The 24,892-nt window shown below is 46.0% G+C and overlaps 1 protein-coding gene across 1 annotated transcript in view; it reads left to right on the top strand.

Moving 5' to 3' along the window:
- HEXA (hexosaminidase subunit alpha) overlaps window positions 1–5,873 on the top strand; it is a 31,677-nt gene extending 25,804 nt beyond the window's left edge. Inside the window, exons 12-14 of the mRNA XM_033167488.1 lie at window positions 861–951; window positions 3,090–3,194; window positions 5,722–5,873. Of these exons, the coding sequence (XP_033023379.1) occupies window positions 861–951; window positions 3,090–3,194; window positions 5,722–5,785 (260 nt within the window). The 3' untranslated portion in view covers window positions 5,786–5,873. The remainder of the gene's footprint in view (window positions 1–860; window positions 952–3,089; window positions 3,195–5,721) is intronic.
- Window positions 5,874–24,892: the final 19,019 nt, after the last annotated feature.

Raw genomic sequence — 24,892 nt, 5'->3', positions numbered from 1 at the left:
GCTGGTATAATCTTAATATTTACAACGAGATGGTTTCATTTTTGGAATAATAAATTTTCAGAGTAGTTTTTACAGATATAAAAAATTACTGATTTGGTTATACTATTAGAAATACATAGATAATTATGAAATTATTGTGAGGTTTAATAAGTTAACTGGACAGCTTTTCTGCTGTACTTTATTAGAAGGAGAAAAACAATCATTTCCTTAATAACAATTTAAACAATTTATTTAACTAAAACAATAGCATTATAGCATATGTATCCATGTTTCTTAACTGATGTGGTTAAACGAAAAAAAAAAACATGAAAAACTTAAAACAAATCCTTATTTCCTGATGAATAGCCTTTGGACTATAATGTAACTTAAATAGAAAACTATCTTTAGAAAGATTTTTCTTCCAAAAGCATTTTATTTTAAAAATCTAATTTAAAATTTTTAAAAATCTGATTTTTAATTAATTTATTTTTTAAAACAACCACCACAACAACATTGATTTTTATCCACCCAGCAAGGCCCAAGAAGCAAGGCTGAGAACTGAAAAGTTCCTTTTACGCCAGATCTGCTTGGGGTTACCAATTCCCCCTGAGATCTCACAAGAACATCCCCATCTTTGCCTGTGTATAGTTGAAACCACACAAGGGAGCGCACATGAGATGCTGCCTGTACATCCTCCCTCCCACCCACCCACCCAAAGCTACTACGTTTATTCTAGCAGTGATGGGAAGATTAATAACCGTTTGTGGTTCACTTGCTTTCAGTGTTGAGTGTAGCCAGCATCCTTGCGTACCTGCTGTAACGATAAAGCCTTATAATAAAAGCCTTGCAATAATTGGTTGAATAATGCATCTTGTTGACAGGCAGCCCAGAACAGAAGAAGCTGGTGATTGGAGGAGAGGCCTGCATGTGGGGTGAATATGTGGATGTGACAAACTTAACCCCAAGACTCTGGTAAGATCAGCGGCCACTAAACCAGGGCGCACCTTGCCTTGTAGGGGCACGTTTTCTGACTGAGGCCCTCCTTGAGTTCATTTCTCTGGCTGGAATGGGTCCTTGATGCCTATGGCTTCCCAGGAGGAGAGAAGGGCGGCCAGGTTTGCTGATGATACTAAGTTGGTTCAGAGTTGTTAAAATTACAAAAAAAGAGAGATTGCGACGAGATGCAAAAGGACCTCTCCAGACACGTTTGGGCGTTAAAATGGCAAGTGTAATTCAGTGCAAACAAGTGTAAAGATCACTTCGGGGCCAGTGATCTTAACCTCAGGCCCGGGGGGCCATATCTGTCTAGCCCAGGGGTCGGCAAAGTTTTTTTGGTTTGGGCCAGTTCACGGTCCCGCAGACGCCGGGGTGGGCCGGAGTGTGTGTGTGTGTGTGTGTGTGTGTACGCACGCATGCACAAACACTATTTCCGATGCTCCTTCCAGTGCGGAGGAGGCGTGCGCACACTGCGCAGCTTCCCATAGGCTGCAGGAACAACCCCCATGGGACGCTTATGGGCCTTAGGTTGCCGATCCCTGGTCTAGCCCCAAGAGTTCTTGCCTGGCTGGAATGTGTCCTTGGACTCCAATAATGCTTTTCATTTGCTTGTTTTGCTTGATGGGATGGAGAACGAACGAATGAATTTATTTTTACGGTCACAGACCAACTTACTAAATCAATAATACAAAAATAATACATTACAATTTACACAACAAAAACAATACACACATATATGTATACAGCAGCATTTAAAATATATAGATTCGAATTGGGGCATTAAAATATGGCCCCAAAATTGACATTTAGGGTCCTATTCATAGTGATAACACTGCTTGTTCTCTGAGCTTTATGGCTGCTACACACTATTTAGCTACTTTCAGAGTAATCTCAGGGTCCATATCTTCTACAAGGCATTTAAGGCATAGGAATTCATTTAAAGGATTTTGTATGACCTGGGAGATGGGATGGAGACTAGAGAGGCATATGTAGAAACCAGCCTCCTGAGCGCAGGTAAAATGTGCACATGCTGTTTTGCCTGCTTTTGCCCCTGCCTCTGGCATGTGGGGCCCAGAAGATTTCCCAGAATGCACCCCCCAGACTGAAAAGGCCCCTGATGTAAAACGACTTCCCTGCACCACTAGTCACCAGCTATGTGCTACTACAGGGAACCAAAGCAAACCTGTCCTAAGGAGTGGGCGGGTCCCAAGTATTTCACCAGAGCCCCATAATTTCTACACAGGCAGGTAATGATCTGTCCATCAACATACCATATTTTTCTGGGTTTTTTAAATTAAAAAATCATGTTGAAAATCTTGGCTCGTCTTATACATGGGTAGTGCTGAGGGGGGATGTGCGATTGGCTGCAGCCGCGAGTCAGAGATTCTCAGCGGCGATAGGGCAGCTGATTGGTGGTTGTGGCAAGGGTTGTTGGCAATTGGCTGCTGCTGTGACAATTGGGCGTGCGATTGTTAGCGTCCGTGTGGCGGGTGAGCGATTTTCGGCAATCTTTCCCCCCCTTATAAAGCTCCACAACACTGGCCAATCCCCCCTAAAAAAGCTCCACAACTCTTGGCAATCTCCTCCCCCCCCCCAATTTTCTTAATTTTTGAGCCCCTGTCTTATACACGGGAAAATATGGTAAGTCTCCTCCTGCCCTGCCCATGTGACTAGGCCTTTGCAATTAAGTCCCTGCAGAGGATTGTTTTCATTTGCTTTTAATATGTGTAGAGGAGATGCTGCTCTTGCCATTATATCTTGTCTGCCTATTTCTATTTCTATTTTACTTCCGGATTGTGGTGGCCTTTACCTTTAAGGCTTAAATGCCGTGATTGCAATGGAGATGGCGGCCTCCGTAGAGATGGATACCGGATCCATCGTTGTGTTCGCTGGATCGATTTCTTCTCTGGACACGGAATGAATAAGCAAATAGTGACAATTTCCGCTCCTGTTTCCGTTTGGGTCAGAATTCTCACGTTCCAAGTCTGCCATTCCTTAAGCTTCACCCGAGAGCCTCTTGCCAGGTTTCAGTGCTCGCTCCTCAGCCGCGACTTATTTTCACCAGCCCTGTCATAGTTTCTGACGTGAGGGCTGTGCTGTTTTATTTCCTCAAGGCCTAGAGCTGGGGCTGTAGCAGAGAGACTCTGGAGCAACGCGACGGTCCGAGACCTTCAGGATGCTTATAGGAGGCTGGGAGATTTCCGGTGCACGCTCCTCAGGTAACACCCTCTGCTGAGCCCTCTGGGAAGCTTTGTTTGTACACGTGGCTCTCAAGAACAGTCGTGCAACGTGACCGTCACATTTAGCCATGGAGCGTGAAAAGGGCAGGGCATACCTGTGAGCTGTAGCTGGATATACAAAGGCCTTTGTGCTTGATGTCCTGAGATTTCCATGGACCTCAGGCAGCAATCCTGTACGCTGGGGTGGGGAACTGGATCTGGCCATCTGTCAATTACCGGCTGTGACACCAGGCGACCTGGTTTGGTGCCTGCACTGTTTGAAATCAAATCGTGTTGGTAAAGGCACAGTACATTGCAAGCCTTAGAAACCAGCTGATTGTCACCGCTTGCAGAGCATAGATCAGTGGTGCCAGCAAACCTGCTTCTGGCCAAGCCCCACCTGTAACTGCCTTGCTCCTCGTATTTTATGTCAGGTGCAGGGCAGGTAGGCATGGCTTGGCCGATAAGGTTGTTGCTGTCTTGCGTGCCAGATAGTGAGATCAGGCAGGCCTTGTTAATGGTGTCCATGCTTGACTGGGAATCTTAGAATTACAGAGTTGGAAGGGGTCGGCAACCTAAAGCCCATGGGCCACAAGCGGCCCACGGGGATCATTTAACCGGCCCACGAGCCACCCCCAAACTGAGCCGCCCACTCGGCGAGTCCCCATGCGCTGCGCTAAACTGGCACAGCATGGCCCAGGGACTCACTTCCGCATCGCCAGAAATTGCGTCTGCGCAGATGCAGATTCGGGAAATGGCAGGCACGTGCACGCGGCCCGGCCCACGGAGGGATCTCCGCTGGAGTGAACCGGCCCAGGTGAGGTAAACCTTTCCAACACCTGCTGTAGTCCAAACCCATGCAATGCAGGAATATGCAGCTGTCCCATATGGGCATTGAACCCGCAACCTTGGCATTATTAGCACCATGCTCTAACCAACTGAGCTATCCGAGCTTAAAAATGGGAAGCGTAATGCTGGTGGTCAACAAAAGAGGTTTAAAGGCTCTCTCAAGGCAAATCTTTAAAAATGTAGTATAAGCACCGACAACTGGGAAACCCTGGCCTGTGAACGCTCCAGTTGGAGAACAGCCTTTACCAAAGGTGTCATGGGCTTTGAAGACGCTCAAACTCAGGACGAAAGGGAGAAATTTGCTAAGAGGAAGGCATGCTTGGCAAACCCTCACCGTGATCAACTCCCATCCGGAAACCTCTCCCCACTGTGGAAGGACGTGTGGATCCAGAATTGGCCTCCACAGTCGCTTAGGGACTCACTGTTAAGACTGTGTTCATGGAAAACAATCTTACTCTGCTACGAGGGATCGCCGAAGAAGCTCTAACCAACTGACCTATCCAGGGAGCAGGTCCCATTCATTTAAGTGGGACTTGCTTCAGAGCAAGCAGGCATGGTGCAGTGTTACCAAACTCTCTTTGCACAGTGAAAAAAAACTAAGAGATTTGCTAGATCAGAGCAAAGGCTCACGTTACCAGTTTCCAGCCAATTGCCTCAGGGAAGCCCACAATATCATTCAATATTTGGACGTGGGGGCTCAATTTATTTATCAGCTGCAGCTAACAAGAACATAAGAGCAAATAAGAAATCGCAGGACGGGAGAGTGGCTCCTTTGCTCGGGTCCTGCTTGCAGGTTTCCCACAGGTCTGGGAATGTTGAGCTTTCTGACAGCGGCCAACCAGATGCTTCTAGGGCGTGAAAGCTCCTTGCCTCCATGTCGATTGGTTTTCGGAGTGTGCTGCCTCTGAACTTTCCCCCTCTAACGCAAGCAGCTCTCGGTTGCTAAAAGGAGATCTCCATGTACCAAGGAATGGCTGCTGTTATTTTAGAGCACCAGTGGCTCTTCATCTGTGCCTGGACTCCTGATCCCATCTTCCCTGGTCATTGGCTATTCTGGCCAGGAGCTGATGGGAGCAGGAGTCCAACAGCATCTGAGGAGCCCCAGTCCTCCCCACCCTTGCTTTTTAGAGACTGGAGCAAGAAAAGAGAGACAACATTATAGCTCAGTTGGTTAGAGCGTGGTGCTGATAACGCCAAGGTTGCAGGTTCAATCTCCGTAAGGGACAGCTGCATATTCCTCTTGCATTGCAGGGGGTTGGACTAGATGACCCTCAGGGTCCCTTTCAGCTCTACAGTTCTGTGATTCAGTGACTCACCGGAATCCAAGTAAGGCATGTTTTCCAGCACATGTTCTCAGAATTCCCTGGTCTCTCTGTGGATGGTTTAAAAAAGGCGTGAGGGGTTTCTTCAGAACGCTGCTAGTATGCAGTACGCCGACGTGTGTTTTAATTTCTTTTTGCACACTGTTGATTGCATTTGTCTTTTGAATGTTTTGCGATATCTTTGATGCTTATGGATCATTTTAATTTTTTTTTGTAAACTGCTTAGAAGCCATATGTAAATATTGTGAAATGAAAAAAGCAAAAGCACATCTCCATTGAGCATATTTAATTTTTGTTTTGTTTGTAAAGCAGTGTGATCTTCCATTGATATGTTTTTCTCTCCTTCTTCGTTGCAGACGAGGAATCCGGGCAGAGCCGCTGTTCACAGGATACTGTGACTATGAATACAATTCCGTTTGACTTCTACACCCTCGTCCTGTTCTCTGCCTTATCGCTATGACCACTGTAGGCATGGAGAGGGTAGCACTGATTTAGTACTGTTTTCAATTTTTAAAAATTCAATTATTCGTCAAAGGGAAACCAATCCACTATTGATCTTGGGTCTTAGCAAAAAAAAAAAGCCACAACATTTAAAATAAGAATGATAATAAAAATCAGTTAAACAGACCTAGAGGTCTACTGGACTCTATATTATGTGTGCATGGTTTTTTTTTTAGGGGGGCCCCCTGAACACCCTCCACCAACCCCCCCCCCCAAAAAAAAATCTCCCTGCCCAAGAATGATGGCAGAGGCAAGGATTGCCCACAGGGGATATCTGCCGAAACCCACGCCAAAAAATAATAATTCTGGAGCTGTCACATCCTCAAGAGAGCATCCTTACCTTACACCAGCCACTTGAGTCCCACTACAGCTCTTTCTACTTTTTCCAGGGCCTAAAAAACACTGTTATACTCTTGGGTTTCAGGTTACGCCACGAGTCAATGGTGGTTGCTCCTCACTGCCCTCCGTGGGCAGCGGAGAGGTTCAGGCAGGGGAAAGCTAGGATTATGAGGCAGAAATCCTGACAGTGTTCTCCAGTGGGGTCTGGGGAGCTCACGGCATCCTGCTGTGCTGCTCAAGCCCATGTCTGCCAACTTGAAAGGCAGAATGGGTGCGACCTGGGAGTGTGTCCCTGCCATGGGCGAGCCTCCGTCTCCAGCATGACTTGTGGTTGGTTCCTCCATAATTCGGACAATTGGCATTAATCAAGAGGCGCCCCTGGACGGACATATGCTAATAGGCTGCAATCAGTCAGCTGCCGAAAGGACCGGGCTTGGCTCTTTGAAGGTATCTGAATGTTTTCTTTGAAGCTTGAGAATCCTTACAACAGTCGGGAAAGGAAGGGGGAGGACAAGGTTTCATATGGTTTTCAAATGGTCGTCTTTCTTCTTGTCCTCCCCTGCAAAATGAAAGAGACGTGTGTAGCCACAACTATGTTATTCTGTCTGTCACCGTGGAATAGAGGGGAGAGGCTTTAGATATATGCTCAGCAAAGAATTTAACAAGGTTTTGTTATACCTTCCTCCCTCAACCGAGGTTGAATGGACTTTATTTAAAATTATATTTGGATCTAACCAGGAGTGTGATGGAGCAATGCAGAGCAAGGAGAATGAATGGCTGCCGAATAGATCCAGCAAGAGGATGAATTTGAGAAAAGATTTTGTTTATAACTGTGTGCCGAGGAAGAACTCCAGAGTGGAATTTTAATGGCGGAGACTGGACATGTTCTTTGTGAGTTAGTTATGGCCGTAGCCCATATGCTAGTTGGTGAACAGCGGAAGGAATGTTATGTGACCTTGTACCATCCAGATAAACACTGCAAAGAACTGAACAATGGAAGATAGTAATTAATTATCCCAGCACACTAGGACTGAAACAATGATGTATATGAAGGACTACACACGTGAAATGGATTTTACATTTATAAGATGTAATAGAGGCGCTGTTTGTAAGGAGGAAAAATGCGGTCAGCTGCAAGAATGATGTAACGGCGAATTGAGGTTGACAACTGGACACTAAATAAGAAATGATGCAGCTATGGGAGGAAATGATTGACGTGTGCAACAGGAGCGGAAAACCTCATTTTAAGAAATTGTATTAAATTTAAGTCATTTGGTTTGATTTGTAATATTTGGAAAAGTAATAAAAAATAACCTGGAAAAGAAAAGAAATGAAAACACACTCCTTTATTGCAGTCCTGACACCTTGCGTCGTGCCTTTTCCAGTGGACCTTAGTTACTGCAAGCCCTCAGCCCCTTAAACCGCAGGGTCATGGTTTCGCCAAAAACTCGATGTCCGATTCACTCGAAAGTAGTGCCAAACCCCAGCAAATGGCCCCCTGCAACATTTGGAGATGCAAACCCCACATTTCATGATAGGTCATAAAATGAGTTCTCGGCACCCTAATCCATGGGGTCGTGGTTTCGCCAAAAACCTGATGTCCGATTCACTCGAGAGCAACACCAAACAATGGCAAATGGCCCCTTGCAATGTTTGCCAGTGCAAACCCCATGTTTTACGATGGGCCATAAAATGAACCCTCTGTGCCTTAACCTGCAGGGGCACGGTTTCACAAAAACCCTGACGCCTGATTCACTCGAAAATGGTGCCAAACACCGTCAAATGACCCCCTGCAACATTTGGCGGTGCAAACCCCACGTTTCACGGTAGGCTCGGGGCAATAAATATTTTGGGTAATAAATAAGAAGTGTTTCCTTGCCATCCCGACAGTCTGTCGGCTTTCTTCACAGTGGACAAATGCTGGGAACTCTTAGCATTCCTTTCCCTATATGCAGGTTTTTCCCAAGCCATCTGAGATGGCTTTCTTCCTTGCACACACCTGGTCTCAAATGGAGGCCACGATTTCCGCTTGCAGAAATTGTAGCCAAGAGTATTGAGACATGCAGGGGACCACAGACATCATTCAGACCCTCATGCAAATTCATTCTTCATTACTCACTCAGGCAGAACTGTTATAAGACCTACCAATTAGTGTGCCATATCCTGAACCGAATTGGGCATGATTCAGGTTTATCCAGCTGAGGATAACTTCATGTATGTATCTGTGGTGTTCACCATCCATCCCCAGTTTATATACATCTGCTGTTGGTATTAATATAGGCCATAGGTCTTCAACCAGAGGGTCGGGACCTGCAGGTGAGTTTTGAGGCCATCCAGGTGTATTGCAGTGAAGCTGTTGCTGTTGTACTGGATTCTAGTTCAGGCTGACCTGACCAAAGGAGCACAACGTGTGTCTGGAGTCTGGACTAAGATGTGCTATTCTGATGAGATGCTCTTTTATTAGTTTCAGTGGGTGGTGCAATGTAGGAGAAAGCCACAAGCCATTTTATAAATAAGATACAGATTTCATTGAATCATAGAATCATAGAGTTGGAAGAGACCACAAGGGCCATCCAGTCCAACCCCCTGCCAAGCAGGAAACACCACCAAAGCATTCCTGACAGATGGCTGTCAAGCCTCTGCTTAAAGACCTCCAAAGAAGGAGACTCCACCGCACTCCTTGGTAGCTCTGGCCAGTCCTATCCTCATGCCTCTGTCCTGCCACATTGCAGGACTGGCTTTCCTTTAACAGTAATGCTAAGGTAACACGAAGTATATGGCGCTCTATATTTCCATTTTAAGATTAAAATGTGCATTATTAGCACCATGAAGCATAAATCAAAAGAGAAAAATCAAAAGAGAAAAATGGGTCCCTTGTTACAGCTTGAGAGTCAGAAGTGAGTCGCTCAATCCCCAAAATCCTTACGATATCTATGAGATACTCCTGTAAAAAAAAAGATAAAGGACCCCTGGATGGTTAAGTCCAGTCAAAGGTGACTATGGAGTGTGGCGCTCATCTTGCTTTCAGGCCGAGGAAGATGGCGCGGAAACCAGAGCACGTGGAAATGCAGTTTACCTTCCCGCCTCAGCAGTACCTATTTATCTACTTGCACTGGCATGGTTTCGAACTGCTAGGTTGGCAGAAGCTGGGACAGAGCAACGGGAGCTCACTCTGTTGCAGGGATTTGAACCTCCAACCTTCTGATCGGCAAGCCCAAGAGGCTTGTTGGTTTAGACCACAGCGCCACCTGCTCTTGCCCCCTGCAAGATAGACTGTATTAATCTGCCTTGACAAAGCTGATATCTGAGTCTGGTGTTTCTGTTTTTATCTTGCCGGCCTCATTCCAGTGTTACCCCACCCACTGCTGTCACACACAGAAAATGCAGCAGTTGGGTTTCCAACTCCACGCTTGCTACTTCTGCGGCTGCCTCAGGAAGCCTGGGTATGTTGTTGTTTAGTCGTGTCCGACTCTTCGTGACCCCATGGACCAGAGCACGCCAGGCACGCCTATCCTTCACTGCCTCTCGCAGTTTGGCCAAACTCATGTTAGTAGCTTCGAGAACACTGTCCAACCATCTCATCCTCTGTCGTCCCCTTCTCCTTGTGCCCTCCATCTTTCCCAACATCAGGGTCTTTTCTAGGGAGTCTTCTCTTCTCATGAGGTGGCCAAAGTATCAGAGCCTCAACTTCAGGATCTGCCCTTCCAGTGAGCACTCAGGGCTGATTTCTTTAAGGATGGATATGTTTGATCTTCTTGCAGTCCGTGGGACTCTCAAGAGTCTCCTCCAGCACCATAATTCAAAAGCATCCATTCTTCGGCGATCAGCCTTCTTTATGGTCCAGCTCTCACTTCCTGGGTAGTTTATCTAAAATGCCAGCAGGTGGCAACGCTGAGCTGGGGATAGGCTCCCACTTCCTCCCCTGCTAGAGCTGCTCACTGGGTTCCTATGGGGGCCGGAGGACTAATTATTCTGCCTTCTTCCTATACTTAAAAGTTGCTGTCACTTTCCCATGCAGTGTAAATTAGTACCTTTTAGTGTGCCTGCTTTTGTTCCAAATGCAGAGCTGGCAGGAGCCTGCAAAGCTGAGTAGTGCCAGGAATACAGTGTGCCTGCTGTGGATTCCCTGCAGGGCACCAAGGCAGGTTTTGCTGGATTCACAAGACCACTTGAATACAGGAATGTCTGCTTGCCCAGTCCTGTGGCTGAATGGCCGCTAACGTTTCTACTATATTCAGGCAGTAAACCCCACAAAAAGACAAAAACCCCAGCAAACTTTGGAGGATAGCAATAATAATAATAATAATAATAATAATAATAATAATAATAATAATAATTTATTTGTTCCCCAGCCACTCTGGGCGGCTTCCAACAGATATTAGGATACATTAAAATACCACAGATTAAAAACTTCCCTGAACAGGGCTGCCTTCAGATGACTTCTGAATGTAAGGTAGTTGTTTTTCTCTTTGACATGAGATGGGAGGGCGTTCCACAGGGCGGGTGCCACTACTGAGAAGGCCCTCTGCCTGGTTCCCTGTAGCTTTGCTTCTCGCAGTGAGGGAACCGCCGGAAGGCCCTCGGCGCTGAATCTCAGTGTCAAGCAGAATGTTGGGGGCGGAGACGCTCCTTCAGGTATACAGGATACTTTCCTCACATTATGATTCTAAAGGGGGCTTTCAAACTTGCAATTTTTGGGTGGGATTCAATTGCATATCTTCAAATTCAGGTTGCATAATTAAAGTTTGATTGGTAGTCTTGTGCAACAACAGTCCGTCCTGAATTCAGACTTTTCGCAATAAGGAAAGAGGCCAGAAAGTGCACCGAAAGTATAACAGTTCCTTGATGCAACCTGCAAATTTTGGTCACTGACAAACTTTGGACTGGCAGTATTTTGGTGGAGGGATTTAAGTGCATTCTGGAATTTTAGGTTTGCACAATTAAAGTGGATTAATGGGCTCTGCTGCCCTGGTGCAACAAATCCAATTTATAAAAACAAGCCACAGTCTTTTTGCAGTTAGGAAAGTCTTGGGGGAAAGTGTGGAGGAATGAGTGATTAACAGGAAGATGTGTAAACCCCCTGCAAATCAGAATAAATGCATGATGAATTCTCTCTGTCATATGACCTCCGCACAAACAAATTGGAATGAATGTTCCGTAAACCAGATATCGTCTAAGGATGGTGGGGAAATTTGGGTGGGAAGAAAGAGAGGCGGGTAACCTCTGCAAAGAGCAATGCAAGAGCTCTTTGCAAGAGGGCTTTCAAACAGCCCCACACTGTGCTGTGGCTGCTTGTGCATGTTCCCAGTAGTGGAACACATACTCGTATGCAGTCAAAGTGAGCCCAACCAAACCATGGCTTAGCATGGAGAAACAAGTGTGCTAGGTGCACATTTTGAAAACAGAAGCTGCTTTGCTCTACCCTCCTAGTTCCTAAGTGAAGGTTTGACTTCGCACTATGTGCAAATCCAGACTTGTGGTGTTTCACTCCCAAACCAACTATGAGCAGTTAGCTGAGAACGAAGCTAGATTACAGCTTGTGGTTTGATTTAAGATTTAATGTCAGGAAATAACGTAGTCCTGGACACAGCAGAGAGAACGCAGGTTTTCTGGAAGCTTCTGGCTGTAGAGCATTGACTGGACAGCACAACGCAGGAACTCAGCAACTCACTTGGATAACTATACAGTATTTATTGAAGCAACTGGTATCCATAAGTTACTATGTACAGACTTTGGAAATAAAAGAAACAAAAGTAAAACCTCTCCTCTCTGTCTCTCTCTCTCTCAACCTTCATTAACCAAAACTACACACACCACACCAGACAGCTCTCACACAGAGCTCATTCTTTAAGAACTCCTTAACCAATCACAAGTTGTTGCTAAGGGTCTGGAGAGAGAGCAGGTCTTGGCTTTCAGCCAACAGCTAATTGCCAAAAGGTAGATAGCTGACTTTCTGCATGTAGGCACCTTGAAATCTCTAACAGTTTGTTTGGAGTGAGACAAACTGAGAGCCTGGAATCGGACATGACGCTAAATCAAATCAAGGTTTGTTCTTAGTTCCTGGCAGGGGTGCCAACTTGAATAAAATATTGTGGTGGCCCAGGTACGTCCTGCCACGCACAATCGATCACATGATGCAGTGCACACACACACACCACTTGAAGGGGAATGCCCATCAACTTTGCGGGGGCCCGGCCCCCTCACATATTTTATTGTGGAGGCCAAAGGCCCCACAGCCCCTAGGAGTTGGCTCCTATGGTTCCTGGTGGGGAGCAGGAGAGAGCAAAGTGTCTGCATCTTTCATACTATGCACTAGCATGCTTGTTCATTCATGCTAACCAGGCATAGGCAAACTCGGCCCTCCAGATGTTTTGGGACTACAACTCCCATCATCCCTGACCATTGGTCCTGTTAGCTAGGGATGATGGGAGTTGTAGTTCCAAAACATCTGGAGGGCCGAGTTTGCCTATGCCTGTGCTAAGCCATGGTTTGGCTTAGCGTTCGTTGCATGCAAACCAGAGTAGCAGGGTGTTGGCCACTGGCTTATTTTCTTATTACTAACATGTATATCCCGCCCCTCACACTATGGTCACACAGCTGGCTATAACATCAGATAATTAAATAAAATTGATGGATACAAAATTCAATCACTAAAACACCTAAAACCAGTCTCAACAACCTCACATCCACAATATTTTTCATCTCTGATGAGCAGAATAATTATTAACATCTGCTGCCCTGCCTGAAGGCCTGATGAAATAAAACGAGCTCCAGCTGCGGTTGGAATGCATTCTGGTCGGAGCTGCTTCCAGAGCTTGGGTGCAACGGCTGAGAAAACCCTGCTCCAGGTTTCAGTAAACCAGATCTCCCTTGGTGTTGGAACAATTAACAGGAATTGCTTGGCTGATCTCAGATCGCAAGCAGGAGAGTATTGGGAGAGGCATCTTTTCATGCAGGTGAACTCCAAGCCATTTGGGGCTTTGCATGCCATAGTCAGATATTTGCTAATGACCTCATAGATCGGGTGGTTCCTGGACACCAATCATCAAAACACCTGGGTTACCTTGCTGAGAACAAGTAAAGTTATAGATAAGTCAGGGGAAGCAGAAAGAAGAGGGTCCATTAGTGCCAATTTGGGATTCTTTGTTCTAGAGGAGAACTGAAGGGAAGGGAAATTAGAACCACAACAAATGTATATGAAGAATGAACTAGCCCAGTCTGGCGAATGCATTTTGCAGCACTGGCTTCAGCATCATTTCCTTATGTACAGGTGGGAAACCTTTGGTCCTTCATAAGGTGTCTCTGGATGCTGTGGTCCATAATGGTTGGGGCTGGTGGCAATTGGAGTCCCAACAACACTTGACATGCGGTCGGCTCCCCATCCCTGGCCTTTGGGCAAGAAAAGTGCCAAAACAAATACGCAGAACAAGGAAGGGTTTATTTGTCTTGCCAGATCTACATCTCCAAAAACAATAAAAACTAAGGGACCTTGCTGCTATTTGCTCTGCACATCCTTTACCTGAAGCTCATGCACTGATCCTTATCTGTGGGGGCTGGTAGGGTAGGAGGCAGGGAGCCCCAAATGTAGGTGGAGCCCAAGCCAATGACAGGCAAAGCCAACTCATTCTACTGAGAGCCAGCATGGTGTAGTGGTTAAGAGCGGTAGACTCGTAATCTGGTGAACCGGGTTCGCGTCTCCGCTCCTCCACATGCAGCTGCTGGGTGACCTTGGGCTAGTCACACTTCTCTGAAGTCTCTCAGCCCCACTCACCTCACAGAGTGTTTGTTGTGGGGGAGGAAGGGAAAGGAGGATGTTAGCCGCTTTGAGACTCCTTCTGGTAGTGATAAAGCGGGATATCAAATCCAAACTCTTCTTCTTCTTCTTCTTCTTCTTCTTCTTCTTCTTCTTCTTCTTCTTCTTCTTCTTCTTCTTCTTTTGTCCCCCTCCTTTCTCCTGTTTCATTTTACAACAGGCAACGGAGAGGCTGTTGTCATGGACTTGCTGGATGCCGGGGGGGGGGGGGAGACCAACTCAGGAACCACCATGGGAAAAAGGCTTGGAGTCCAGGGGTTGATGGTGGGACGATTTTGAGTGTTCCGAGGGAGAAGACAAGGAAGAGGAGGTGTCAGAAACTGAAGAGATAACGGGGTTTAGCGAGCAGGAAGAGGATGTGGCAGAGAGCAGTCAAAACCAGAGGTAGAAGTGGAGGCTGCAGGGGAGGGAGCCAAGAGGCAGAGATGAGTCAGGGTGTCTCCCTCTCTGGCTCTGACAAGTTCCCCTCCCTGCTGGTCTCCCAGAACCAGAAGTGGTATGAAGAGGGAGGAACAATGGCAGGCATGGTGAAGGAGTCTCAGATTGCTTGGGGAGGACCCGGCGGAGGAGAAGACTTAGACAATTGTAGGACGGCAGAGACTCTCAGTCCCCACAACTGTCTCATAGGGGCAAGATCTACCAGGACAAGTTGCTGTGCTCACTAAGCCTGACCATGTTTTCTTGAATAGAGAGTTAACTGCACTAACACCGTGCAATTTATTGCTGGCCTGTTCCTGACACCTGTTACTGACAGCAGTGGCGTCGCTTGGCAGGCAGATGGGGGCCGGATGACAGCAGACAAAGGCTGGTGGGGCAGTGCACCATTCACCCTAGCAGACCAGCTCCCACTGCCATTGGAACCGCCATCCCCTGCGCAGGGATGAGCTGGAACATTGGAAGGGAGCCTTGCACTGCTTTTGACATCTTCCGCACTTCTCAGCGTGCATGGAGGAGACGTGGGGAATAGCTCTTCAACTCTCATCCAAATGGGTGCCAGATCTCTCTGGCGACACATTATCTCATCATCCACACGGGCTAGTTAGAGATGGTACCGAGAGATGCTGAGAGTGGATGCAGAAAGGTCAAGTTGGTTTCTTAGCAACTGTTTGCCAATTGGACTAGCGGAGGACTCTCCTGGTTGCTATGACGGTTGCTGTGATACAGCTAGTATCTGCGAGCTGAGATAAGTGGCTGGAGAAGAAGGGAGGAGTGGAAGCAGCAGGTTTGTGTGTGGGTCTGCATGTGCTGCGTGTGTGTGGGTATTGGTGTGAACGCAGATGAACAGGTTAGGCTGCTACAGGTGTCGTGTTCATCCATCTCTGCCAGAATCTGGTTGCTATGTCCACACTTCCAGAATCTCTCAGATTAGAATCCTCATTATTGTCTATAACATCTGGAAATGCCTGACAATAGCCACCCATCACTGCCCCTTAACTACAATCTCCCCCCCCCTCTCTCTGTGTGTGTGTGTTTCAGTTACAGGTAGGTAGCTGTGTTGGTCTGCCATAGTCAAAATAAAATAAAATAAAAAAATCCTTAGCACCTTAGAGACCAACTAAGTTTGTTCTTGGTATGAGCTTTCATGTGCATGCACACTTCTGTGTGTGTGTGTGTGTGTGTGTGTGTGTGTGGTATGTTGCTGCATTAATCACAAATATATGCCTCAAGAATGGAGGAGCAACCAAGCTGCTCCATTCTTGACCCACCAACTTTCGGAAAGATTGAAAAGAAACCAAACTCAGTTCTAAATATTCTAGTTCATCTCTGGGGATACATAGTTTAATACCCAAACCTTTGTTGCCATATGAAACTTATTTTTAACATTACCAACAGTACGGAATGAGGGGCTGGTTTCTCACATTTATCTTACACTTTAAACTTATTTATATCCCCTGCTGCTGAGCTTGAAATCCCCCTGGGAGCGGGATATTGGGGAGGAAATTGAGATGAGTAGAATAGGACTCAGCTATTTTTTGTTTTGTTTCAGAAACCATTAGAGAAAACTCTATGGAAACTATCCATAGGTGGTTTCTTACACCTGTGGCGACACCTTCGAACTGCGGGTGCAAATTGGCACCTCCGGAGGTCCTGCTAATCAGTCCACACTTTCTGGCTCCCTGCGATTGCAGAAATTAGGACTGCAGAGTAGAGGCAGACTTGGCCTTGTTCCTTCTGTCCATTTTAAAAGGTGACAAATCTTCCACTGGGTTCAAGTCACTGGCCGTCTTTACATGTTGGTGTCTGCGCAAACTACTTGCGGCCCTGGTGTTGAAGGATGCCCTGCACATTGCAGCCATGAAAAAACTCACCCACCCCCTGAGAGTTTTACGTGGCAACACAGAGGATGCTATAGAGGTGAACCGCCCTGAGACCTCCGAGTATAGGGCGGTATATAAACTCAATAAATAAAAATAAATAAGAATAGAGGTGGCATGGGTGGGGCTGCTGAAGAGGCAGAAGATCTGGCCTCCAAGTAGCACACTGCGACTGTTGCTGTCAGTTTAGCAGCAGCAGAAGCAGCAATGAGCCGAATCGAGCTAAGATGGCGTCGGTAGTGGGAGCACGGCTGGAACTCCGCATCTGTATTGCAGTATTTTCATCAGTGTTTTATTACTGTTTTTAACTGAAAAGGAAAAGTGATAGTAGAAGAAAACCTGCAGTGAGCTTCTACTACAGCTGAGTGAGTAGAATCCCCTAAAGGAAATAATGAGACCAAGATAAACTCTTGGGATAAAAGACAAACTCCTAGCCTGACAAGGTCACAGTGAGAACATAGGGAGTTGCCTTCTGCGTTTGGGCCCCCTCCAAAACCTTTTGAAAGTTATTGGAAGCAAGTCAAGTGCCCCCAGAAGTAACATAGGTTGGGTTGTGATGATTTACAGCCCTGGGGCTTTTGGAATAAGGCCAAAACAACATCCCTGGGCAGTGGGAAACTGACTTCGGAAGAGAAAACGCTGAATCACCCAATACCTTAAGGCATTTTAAGGCACGAAAGCTGTATGCTACTCAGACCTTCCCTTTTGTAAATCCGAATTATGGGATATGGGAAACGCCCCAGAGACCTTGAGGAGACACTGCCCTCCTCCCTCCCTCCCGAAATCTAAACAAACAAGGGCTGATTCATGCCACTTTAAAGAAGGGAGTAACTTATTGGAATGTACCTATATGGTAGAAACTCAGAACCGCTTCAATGAGCCATGTACAGTGGGACCTTGATTTAAGACCGTAATTCGTTCTGAGAATCTGGTCTTAAAACAAAGTAGACTTAAAACAAGGCATGCTTTTCCATTGAAAGTAATTGAAAATGGATTGATCCGTTCTAGACAATGAAAAACACCCTCTGAAACAGCATTTTAACACAAATTTTACTGTCTTAACGAGACCATTGATCCATAAAATGAAGGCAACAATTGATGTACTGTACCATAAAATAAATAAGACAGTATTGTAGATGAAAAAATATTAACTTTTTTTCCCCTTACGTGCACTGATGATAGTCATTGTTTGGATGGGGGGCTTCTATCCATTTCTGCAGTCACACAACCAACCAGTAGCTGAAATGGGTTCCACACAGTCACAAAAACAAGTCACGAAAACGAAGTCACAGTCAAAAAAACAGAAAAAGCCACACAAACCAAAATGCAATATATATATATAAAAAATAAAAAATAGCAAAAACAAAACCTCCAAATATCACCTCTGTGTTGCGTGGGTGCTTGGAACTCCACAGCCGACAGACTGAACAGGAAGCCTCTGATTAGCAGCGAGGGACTCAATTAACAAACGAAACACACTCAACAGGAACCACACGATCAAAAGCGACCCCTCAAACAGCAGTCAGGCCCGACTTTTATATAAAAAATGACTCAACCCGAAGCACTCATTTCTGGGTTGCAATTGGACTTAGTCCAAAACGGACTTATGCTAGACTGGACTTTAGTCAAAGTACCGCTGTATTCCTTGGAGGCTGGGTCTCCTGCCCTGTGTGCATGCAATTTTGTTTAGCATCAGAAAAGCCTGGTGGATCGGGCCTGTTGGCCATTCTGTTCCTCTGCTGAAGCAAACTGGGGCGGCTCCGTCAGTAGAGCATGACACTCTTATTATCAGGATTGGGTGTTTCAGCCCCACATTGGGCAAAAGATTCCGCACTGAAAGCGGTTGGACTACATTGTGGGAACAGGATTGTAATTGGTTGATATGCTTGTTATGACGTTGGTTGACCCTTTAACAAATAGCGGCTGCTCCCTGTTGTGGTGTGGAGAAAGCGCGAGGCAAGCCGAGTAAGATCATCGTTGCGTGGCAAGCATAGAGAGAAAGAGAAACTGAAACCAACCATGCAGGGTAGCGGAATGCTTCTTCACCAGACTGCAGTCTCCGTTGTGTTTATTTCATTTTCGTTTTAAAACCTTTTATTCGGCCGTTTAGTTTTTGGCCATCGTTTAGTTTGGTTCTTTTCCTTCTCCAGAACCTTTTGGAACTCACAGACGCTCGCAGAGAACTTCAGAGGCAACTACATTCCGAACTCACAAGCTAAACCTTCAGATCGTGGCCAGCGGACCCTTTTCACGGCGCGGTGGGAGCGGGACTCCAGCATTACCGGCCGTCCCATCTGCAGGCTACCCCCACACTAGATGCCACTTCCAACTCTATGATTCTATGACTATAGGCTTCTTTTTTGCAAGCAATCTTTCCCTAATGCACTGCAGCTTTGTATGGAATGTTTATGAATATATGCATTTATATTCACACTTCCTCTAATAGAAATGTGTTTTTCTTTTGTCAGTACTGTATGCTTTTCTTTGGGGTAGCGTTGGCATTGGAGAGCTGCATTTTACAAATGGGAGAAGTGGAAGTTTCCAAGGTGAGCCGCAGTTTGGTTTGTGTATTATTATGGGAAACCTGAGGGCTACAGCAGAGGTTAAATGTGTGGATTCATGGCCTCCAATATTTCCCCAATGAAAACAGAAACAACCTATTTAATTATTATTATTATTATTATTATTATTATTATTATTATTATTATTATTATTGGAATACGTTTGTGGTGCTTCCTGCACCTTGCCGCAGCACAGTAACCTTCCGCGCTATGCACGGAAGGCAAAGAGATCCGGCAAAGGTTTGCTGCCTGGATCACTCCGCGCTTGCAACAAAGCGCGCCAGAAAAGCCTCTAGTAATGGTCGGAAAGCAGTTTCCCGCCTGGAACCTCAGCCAAATGCAATGTTGTGATTGGTTTATGTTTATCCTATGACGTTGTTCGGTTTATCAATAAATGGCCCCTGCTCTCTGTAGCGCGAGACAAGCCAAGAGAGAACAACTGTGCGAGACAAGCAAGAGAGAAAGAAAGCGAAAGAGAAACCAACGCACAGAGCAGTAGTTGGGAGAGCGCAACTCCACCATTGACTGCAGTCTCTTAGTTCCTTTTATTTCTTTATTTTAATTTGGCCGCCTTCTTATTTTTGGCCGTACCTTTTGCTCTGCCTATCTTTTCCTTTCCGGAACCTTCAGAAACCTCCCGAACTCCAAACAACTTCTCACGACCTTCAGCTTCATAACCAGCGGACCCAATCATAACCAGTGGGAGCAGGCACTCCGGGAATTACTGGTTATCCCAGATGCTGGTTATCCCCACAAATAATAATAATAATAATACCCTGCCCAGGACATTCAATACAGGATCTCCAAGCAGCTGTCCTATTACAAAAGAATTTCAGAAACAGACTTGAAAGAGAAGTTGCTGAATTACAACTTATCACTAAACTGAAAACTATGGAGAGACCTGGTCTTAATAGAGATATTGGATTCCTGTCTCATTACATATGCTAATAATCTTCATATTATCCCTTGCTTTTTCCTGCAGGACTAATTGCAGTCGTTAACAGTCATCAACAGGTTTACCATACCCATAGCTGTCAACTTTTCCCTTTTCTTGCGAGGAATCCTATTCGGAATAAGGGAATTTCCCTTAAAAAAGGGAAAGGTTGACAGCTATGACCATACCCATTGAGTCAATCGCCCATCTCCTACTACCCTCCTGAGAAAAACCCTACCCCACCCCCACCCTCCCAGTATATACAGTGGTGCCCCGCTAGACAAAAATAATTTGTCCTGCGAAAATTTTCGTCTAGCGGGTTTTTCGTCTAGCGAAGTGGCAATGCAAGCCACGCTTTCGCTAGACGAAAAAAAAAAGACAAAAAATTTTCATCTTGCGAGGCAGCCCCATAGACAAATTCGTCTTGCGGGGCAGCCTTCCGCTAGACGAATGCCTTCGTCTAGCGAGTTTTTCGTCTAGCGAGGCATTCGTCTAGCGGGGCACCACTGTATAAAGGTCCGGTGACTTCTGTTTCAGTGTATCTGAAGAAGTGTGTATGCATACAAAAGCTCATACCAAGAACAAACTTAGTTGGTCTCTAAGGTGCTACTGGACTATATATTTATTATATATATTTCGACCAACATGGCTACCTACCTGAATCTAGAACCCTGCTCATCTGATTGGGTTGCCCCAGCCACTCTGGGCAGCTTCCAACATGTATAAAAACACAATAAAACATTAAACATTTTTTAAAAAATCTCTATACAGGGCTGCCTTCAGATGTCTTCTAAAGGTTTATGGTTACTTATCTCCTTGGCTTGGCGGTTGCATAACTCCATACTGTCCAACATTTCTGTGATGAAAATAGGGGCATCCTAAGGAAAAGTGGGACATTCTGGGATCAAATCAGAAACCATGATGGCTTCTGTAAATCTGGGACTGTCCCTGAAAAATAGAGATACTTGGGGGGCTGGTGGCTGCATTTAACAAATCTGTTTCTGCCCCCTTAACCATTGCAGTTCCTTGAGAACCACAAGCAGGGGGAGTGTTGTTGCTTCCAGACCAGATTCCTTTGGGATCTGGTGGGCCACTGCAAGAACAGGGTGCTGGATCCAGCAGGGCCTTTTGAAGTTCTTACTAACAGCTTGTGGGGTGTGTGGGAGATTCAAATATGGGGAAGCACAGGGGCAGGGCAAGTATGGTTCTGACCAAATGCCCCCATCCCCTGCTTTGTTGGGAGTGTGAATCCTGGACCTCCCTTGTCTCAATGAGTTTGACCTTCCCCGTGGGCCATTTTCCCAGACCATGTTTCACTGCCTAATTCCAGCTGCAAATGGGTCTTTACTATTGTAGTTATGGCTTCCAGGTTTTGTTTCTTGCTTGCATTTTCCTGCTAAATTAAATTATGTATGCAATTAATGTTTATTAAGAAAATGTTCGGAAGATACACACTCCTGCAAGCTATCTCTTGTCTCCCACCCCATTTAAAAGTAGGAGCAGAAGGACAAGCTAGGTCTAAATATGCACTGCAAATTGACTTATTTGGGAGCAATACTTAGGCCTTTCAATTAGAACTCTATTTTTACACTCACTGAACCTTTCTGCTTTGACCGCCTCAAGGAGCTGGAGTTGAAGAGCAGCTTGTTGTTACTGTCAATGTTAGACGTCAAATGTATTGATGAGTCAATCAATGGGTCTATCTCCCAAGCTGCTTCCTAGCCATTTTGGACCCTGAGCTTTTCATGCACAGAGAAGTCTTTTGTGTCTTATTTTTCTCTCCTTTGCAGGCAAATCCTTTGTTCCAAATTGTGCTACCCTAGTTATTTTCTTGCCCTGATTTTGTTTTTGTTTTTAAAAGCACCCACAGTGGTGCTTCAGACCCTCTGTTATTTTCATTTTAGCAGATGTTTAGCTCAGTTTGTTATATTTTTCTTTATTTTTAAGCTCAGATAAACACCTTTGTTTCGTCGTGTGGTTCAGATATCTTACTGTTGTCTCATCTCATCCTTTCTTTTGGTGTGTGTGTGTGTGTGTGTTTAAATAATGAAAAGTTGAAAATGTATGGGGGGGGGGATAATGTGTTTTGTTAGATGTGATTACATACCTTACCACATCCATGTACCAAACCCGATTCCAAGGTGGGGATCCACTAGGTGTAGCAAGAATTGATGGTGCCAACTGATTCTAAATGACAAAGGGACATGTAAATACTTTCTTTAAAAGCTGAAAGACAGCATTATATTCACTGCCTTGAGTGACAGGAGACATTTCTGTGGTTCATTTCCCACCCTCCCTTGAAAAGTACAGTAACACCTCCGCTAACGTCCGCCTTGTCTAGCGTCCATTCCGGCGAACATCCGCAGCAAACCCGGAAGTGCTTTTTGACTAGCAGCCGGGGCTCCGGAATGGATCCCGGCCGCAAAACGAGGTACGACTGTACACAAAGCTGACAGAGGAAGTTGGAAGAGTTAGTCTTTCGCACTTTCTCTTTCAACTCTATGTGCTTTCCAACCAAGGCTCCTATTAATTTTACTGGGTAAAACCTTTGTCCAGATCTCTTGGCAAAACGAAGTCTGTATGAAAAGCTGTTTCAACCCCCCCCCTTCCTGTCTTTTGGGTGCTTGTGGGTGGGCAGGGAATAGAAGAGACCTTGACACGGCACTTGCTCAAACATCCAAATGTACCCATGAGCCAGTGTGGTGTAGTGGTTAAGAGCAGTAGACTCGTAATCTGGGGTACCGGATTCGCGTCTCCGCTCCTCCACATGCAGCTGCTGGGTGACCTTGGGCTAGTCACACTTCTCTGAAGTCTCTCAGCCCCACTCACCTCACAGAGTGTTTGTTGTGGGGGAGGAAGGGAAAGGAGAATGTTAGCCACTTAGAGACTCCTTTGGGTAGTGATAAAGCGGGATATCAAATCCAAACTCCTCCTCCTCCTCCTCTTCTTCTTCTTCAGTTGATGACTCCTGCCCTAACCCCAGTGGCGTAGCTAGCTGCTCGGATGCCTGGTGTGGGGGCGTGTCTTGCAGCCGGGGACGGGGCAATCTGCTCCCTTGGGGGCGGGGTGATCCGCCCGTGGAGGCAGGGTGAGCTGCGCCCATGGGGGCAGGGTGATTCGCCCATGGCGATGGGACGAGCCTCTCCGCTGCATGGAGCCTCTCTGCTGCTTCCCCCTCAGCTGTAGGGCGGCTGAGGGAGAGGCAGCAGGCAGATGCAAGTCCCATGCTGCTGTTTCAGGCAGCGTGGAACCTTGAAGGCGCCTCAGCCACCACGTCACTCCTAAAAAGTTTTGTGAGCCCAATTTTTTATTTTTTAACTCATTTTGTCACCTCCCCTCAGTGATGACACCTGGGATGGACTGCACCCCCCCTTCCTCCACCACTGCCTAACACAAGAAGATATTAGTGGTTGCTGTCATGATGAAAAGGCCAAGAAACAATGGAGGAGGAGAAGGAGGAGGAGACGAAAACAGGAACCAACAACTTTGTCTGTTGCGCTCCAAAATGCAAAGAAATCGCTAAGTTAGCAGAGGGACCAGTCATGTTGCCCCACTGCAGCCCACCTTAAGCTGTCTCCAAATAAAGAGAGATCCCATCTCTACCACCACCTGCAAATATTAAATGAACAGGAAGCTTCTTCTTTAAAAAAAAAGAAGCAGCAGCTGGACAGGCCTATAATGAAGAACAGGATAACAGGTGCAGAAAGGAAATGCCAGATCAATACCCACAATCCAATTCATTAGCTGGCTTTTAAAGAGACACAACCTGTCAATAGCCCTGTACTCATCCAAAGCCTATTTACTCTTAACTGATGGTCATTTGGCTGCCTTTGACCGGCAGGAATTGGATTTCTAGGGCCCTTGCCCTAAACGCCTTTTCGATAAGGGTTGTGGGGGGCAGAGAGATCTGGTATGCTGGAGATCTGCAACTAGGGGAAGCAATAAGCAGAGATGCAGAAGCCCATACGAAAAATTCTTAGCCCAGAAATAAATAATAAAAAAGGAGTCTGATACCTTTGGCTTTCTCAGTGTTACGGAAAAATTCCCAGGTGTGGAACTGCCCAGCCACCTGGCCCTTAGGGATAGGCCCACTGGTTTCTGCGGAGTTAAATAAAAGAAGTCCAGCCACTGGAGCAAGGACAAGACAGGGTTTATTGCGCAATAGGTTACAGTCAAACTGCACCCCCAGAGCAGTGTTACAAGAACTTTTAAAACCCCTATCATATCCCAGAATACAGTTTGAAAAACATCATTACTACATCATCACTACATCACGAAAGGGAAGGGTTATACATGATTTACATATAGGAAAAACAGGAAAGACAAGATTAGCATATGGGGGAAACTGAGCAATATCAGGGAGATAGCCCTGAGAAGTGTGAATGGGTATTAAGTATTGGCAAGGATACCTTGAGCACTTATCTGGGAGAGAACAATGGGATTCTGGTTGAGGGATATTAGCCTGAAGCACCCAGAGATTACCTGCTGAGGCATTTCCCTGTGTACGTGGTCTCTCGCCTACTGGATCATGGCAGAGAGATGGGTCCCCTTAAGGGCATCACTCCATACCCCAAATGAGTTTACTCAGGAGGAGACTTTGCTTAGGTGACCCCCCCCCCATAATTTCCGTAACATCAGAAAAGAGATATTCAATCCAGGAAACTGTTCTAAAAGTCAAATGTGAGAAAAAGCTACAATTCTGCCCTCACATACATTTGCACCCTAAACCCGTATTAGCAGTGGATTAATATCTTCCATTACAACAGTGCCAGTAGAAATGATAGAAATGGAAGAGAAGAAGGTTTTTTGTTTAAAAATCAATCAATCAAGACATTCTGAAAACTTGATATCTTGTATAGAAGTATATTATGGTCTTGGGGCAAATTCTAGTAGTTGTACAGCTGTTAGGTCAACGGTAGGCAATCTTTTCCAGCCTGAGGGCCAGGTTCACTCTCAGACTTCTGGGGGTTGTATGCAAGGGATGGGCCCAGGATGGGCGGGGCCAGAGGTGAAAGTGGGAGGAGCAACAGATGAGTCTTTCTCCTTAGTACAGAAAACTACATT

The sequence above is a fragment of the Lacerta agilis genome, chromosome 13 (genome assembly GCF_009819535.1).
Source record: "Lacerta agilis isolate rLacAgi1 chromosome 13, rLacAgi1.pri, whole genome shotgun sequence".
Classification (NCBI taxonomy): Eukaryota; Metazoa; Chordata; class Lepidosauria; order Squamata; family Lacertidae; genus Lacerta; species Lacerta agilis.
Note: the sequence above shows the minus strand (reverse complement) of the source record. Positions and strands in the feature narration are given on the sequence as shown.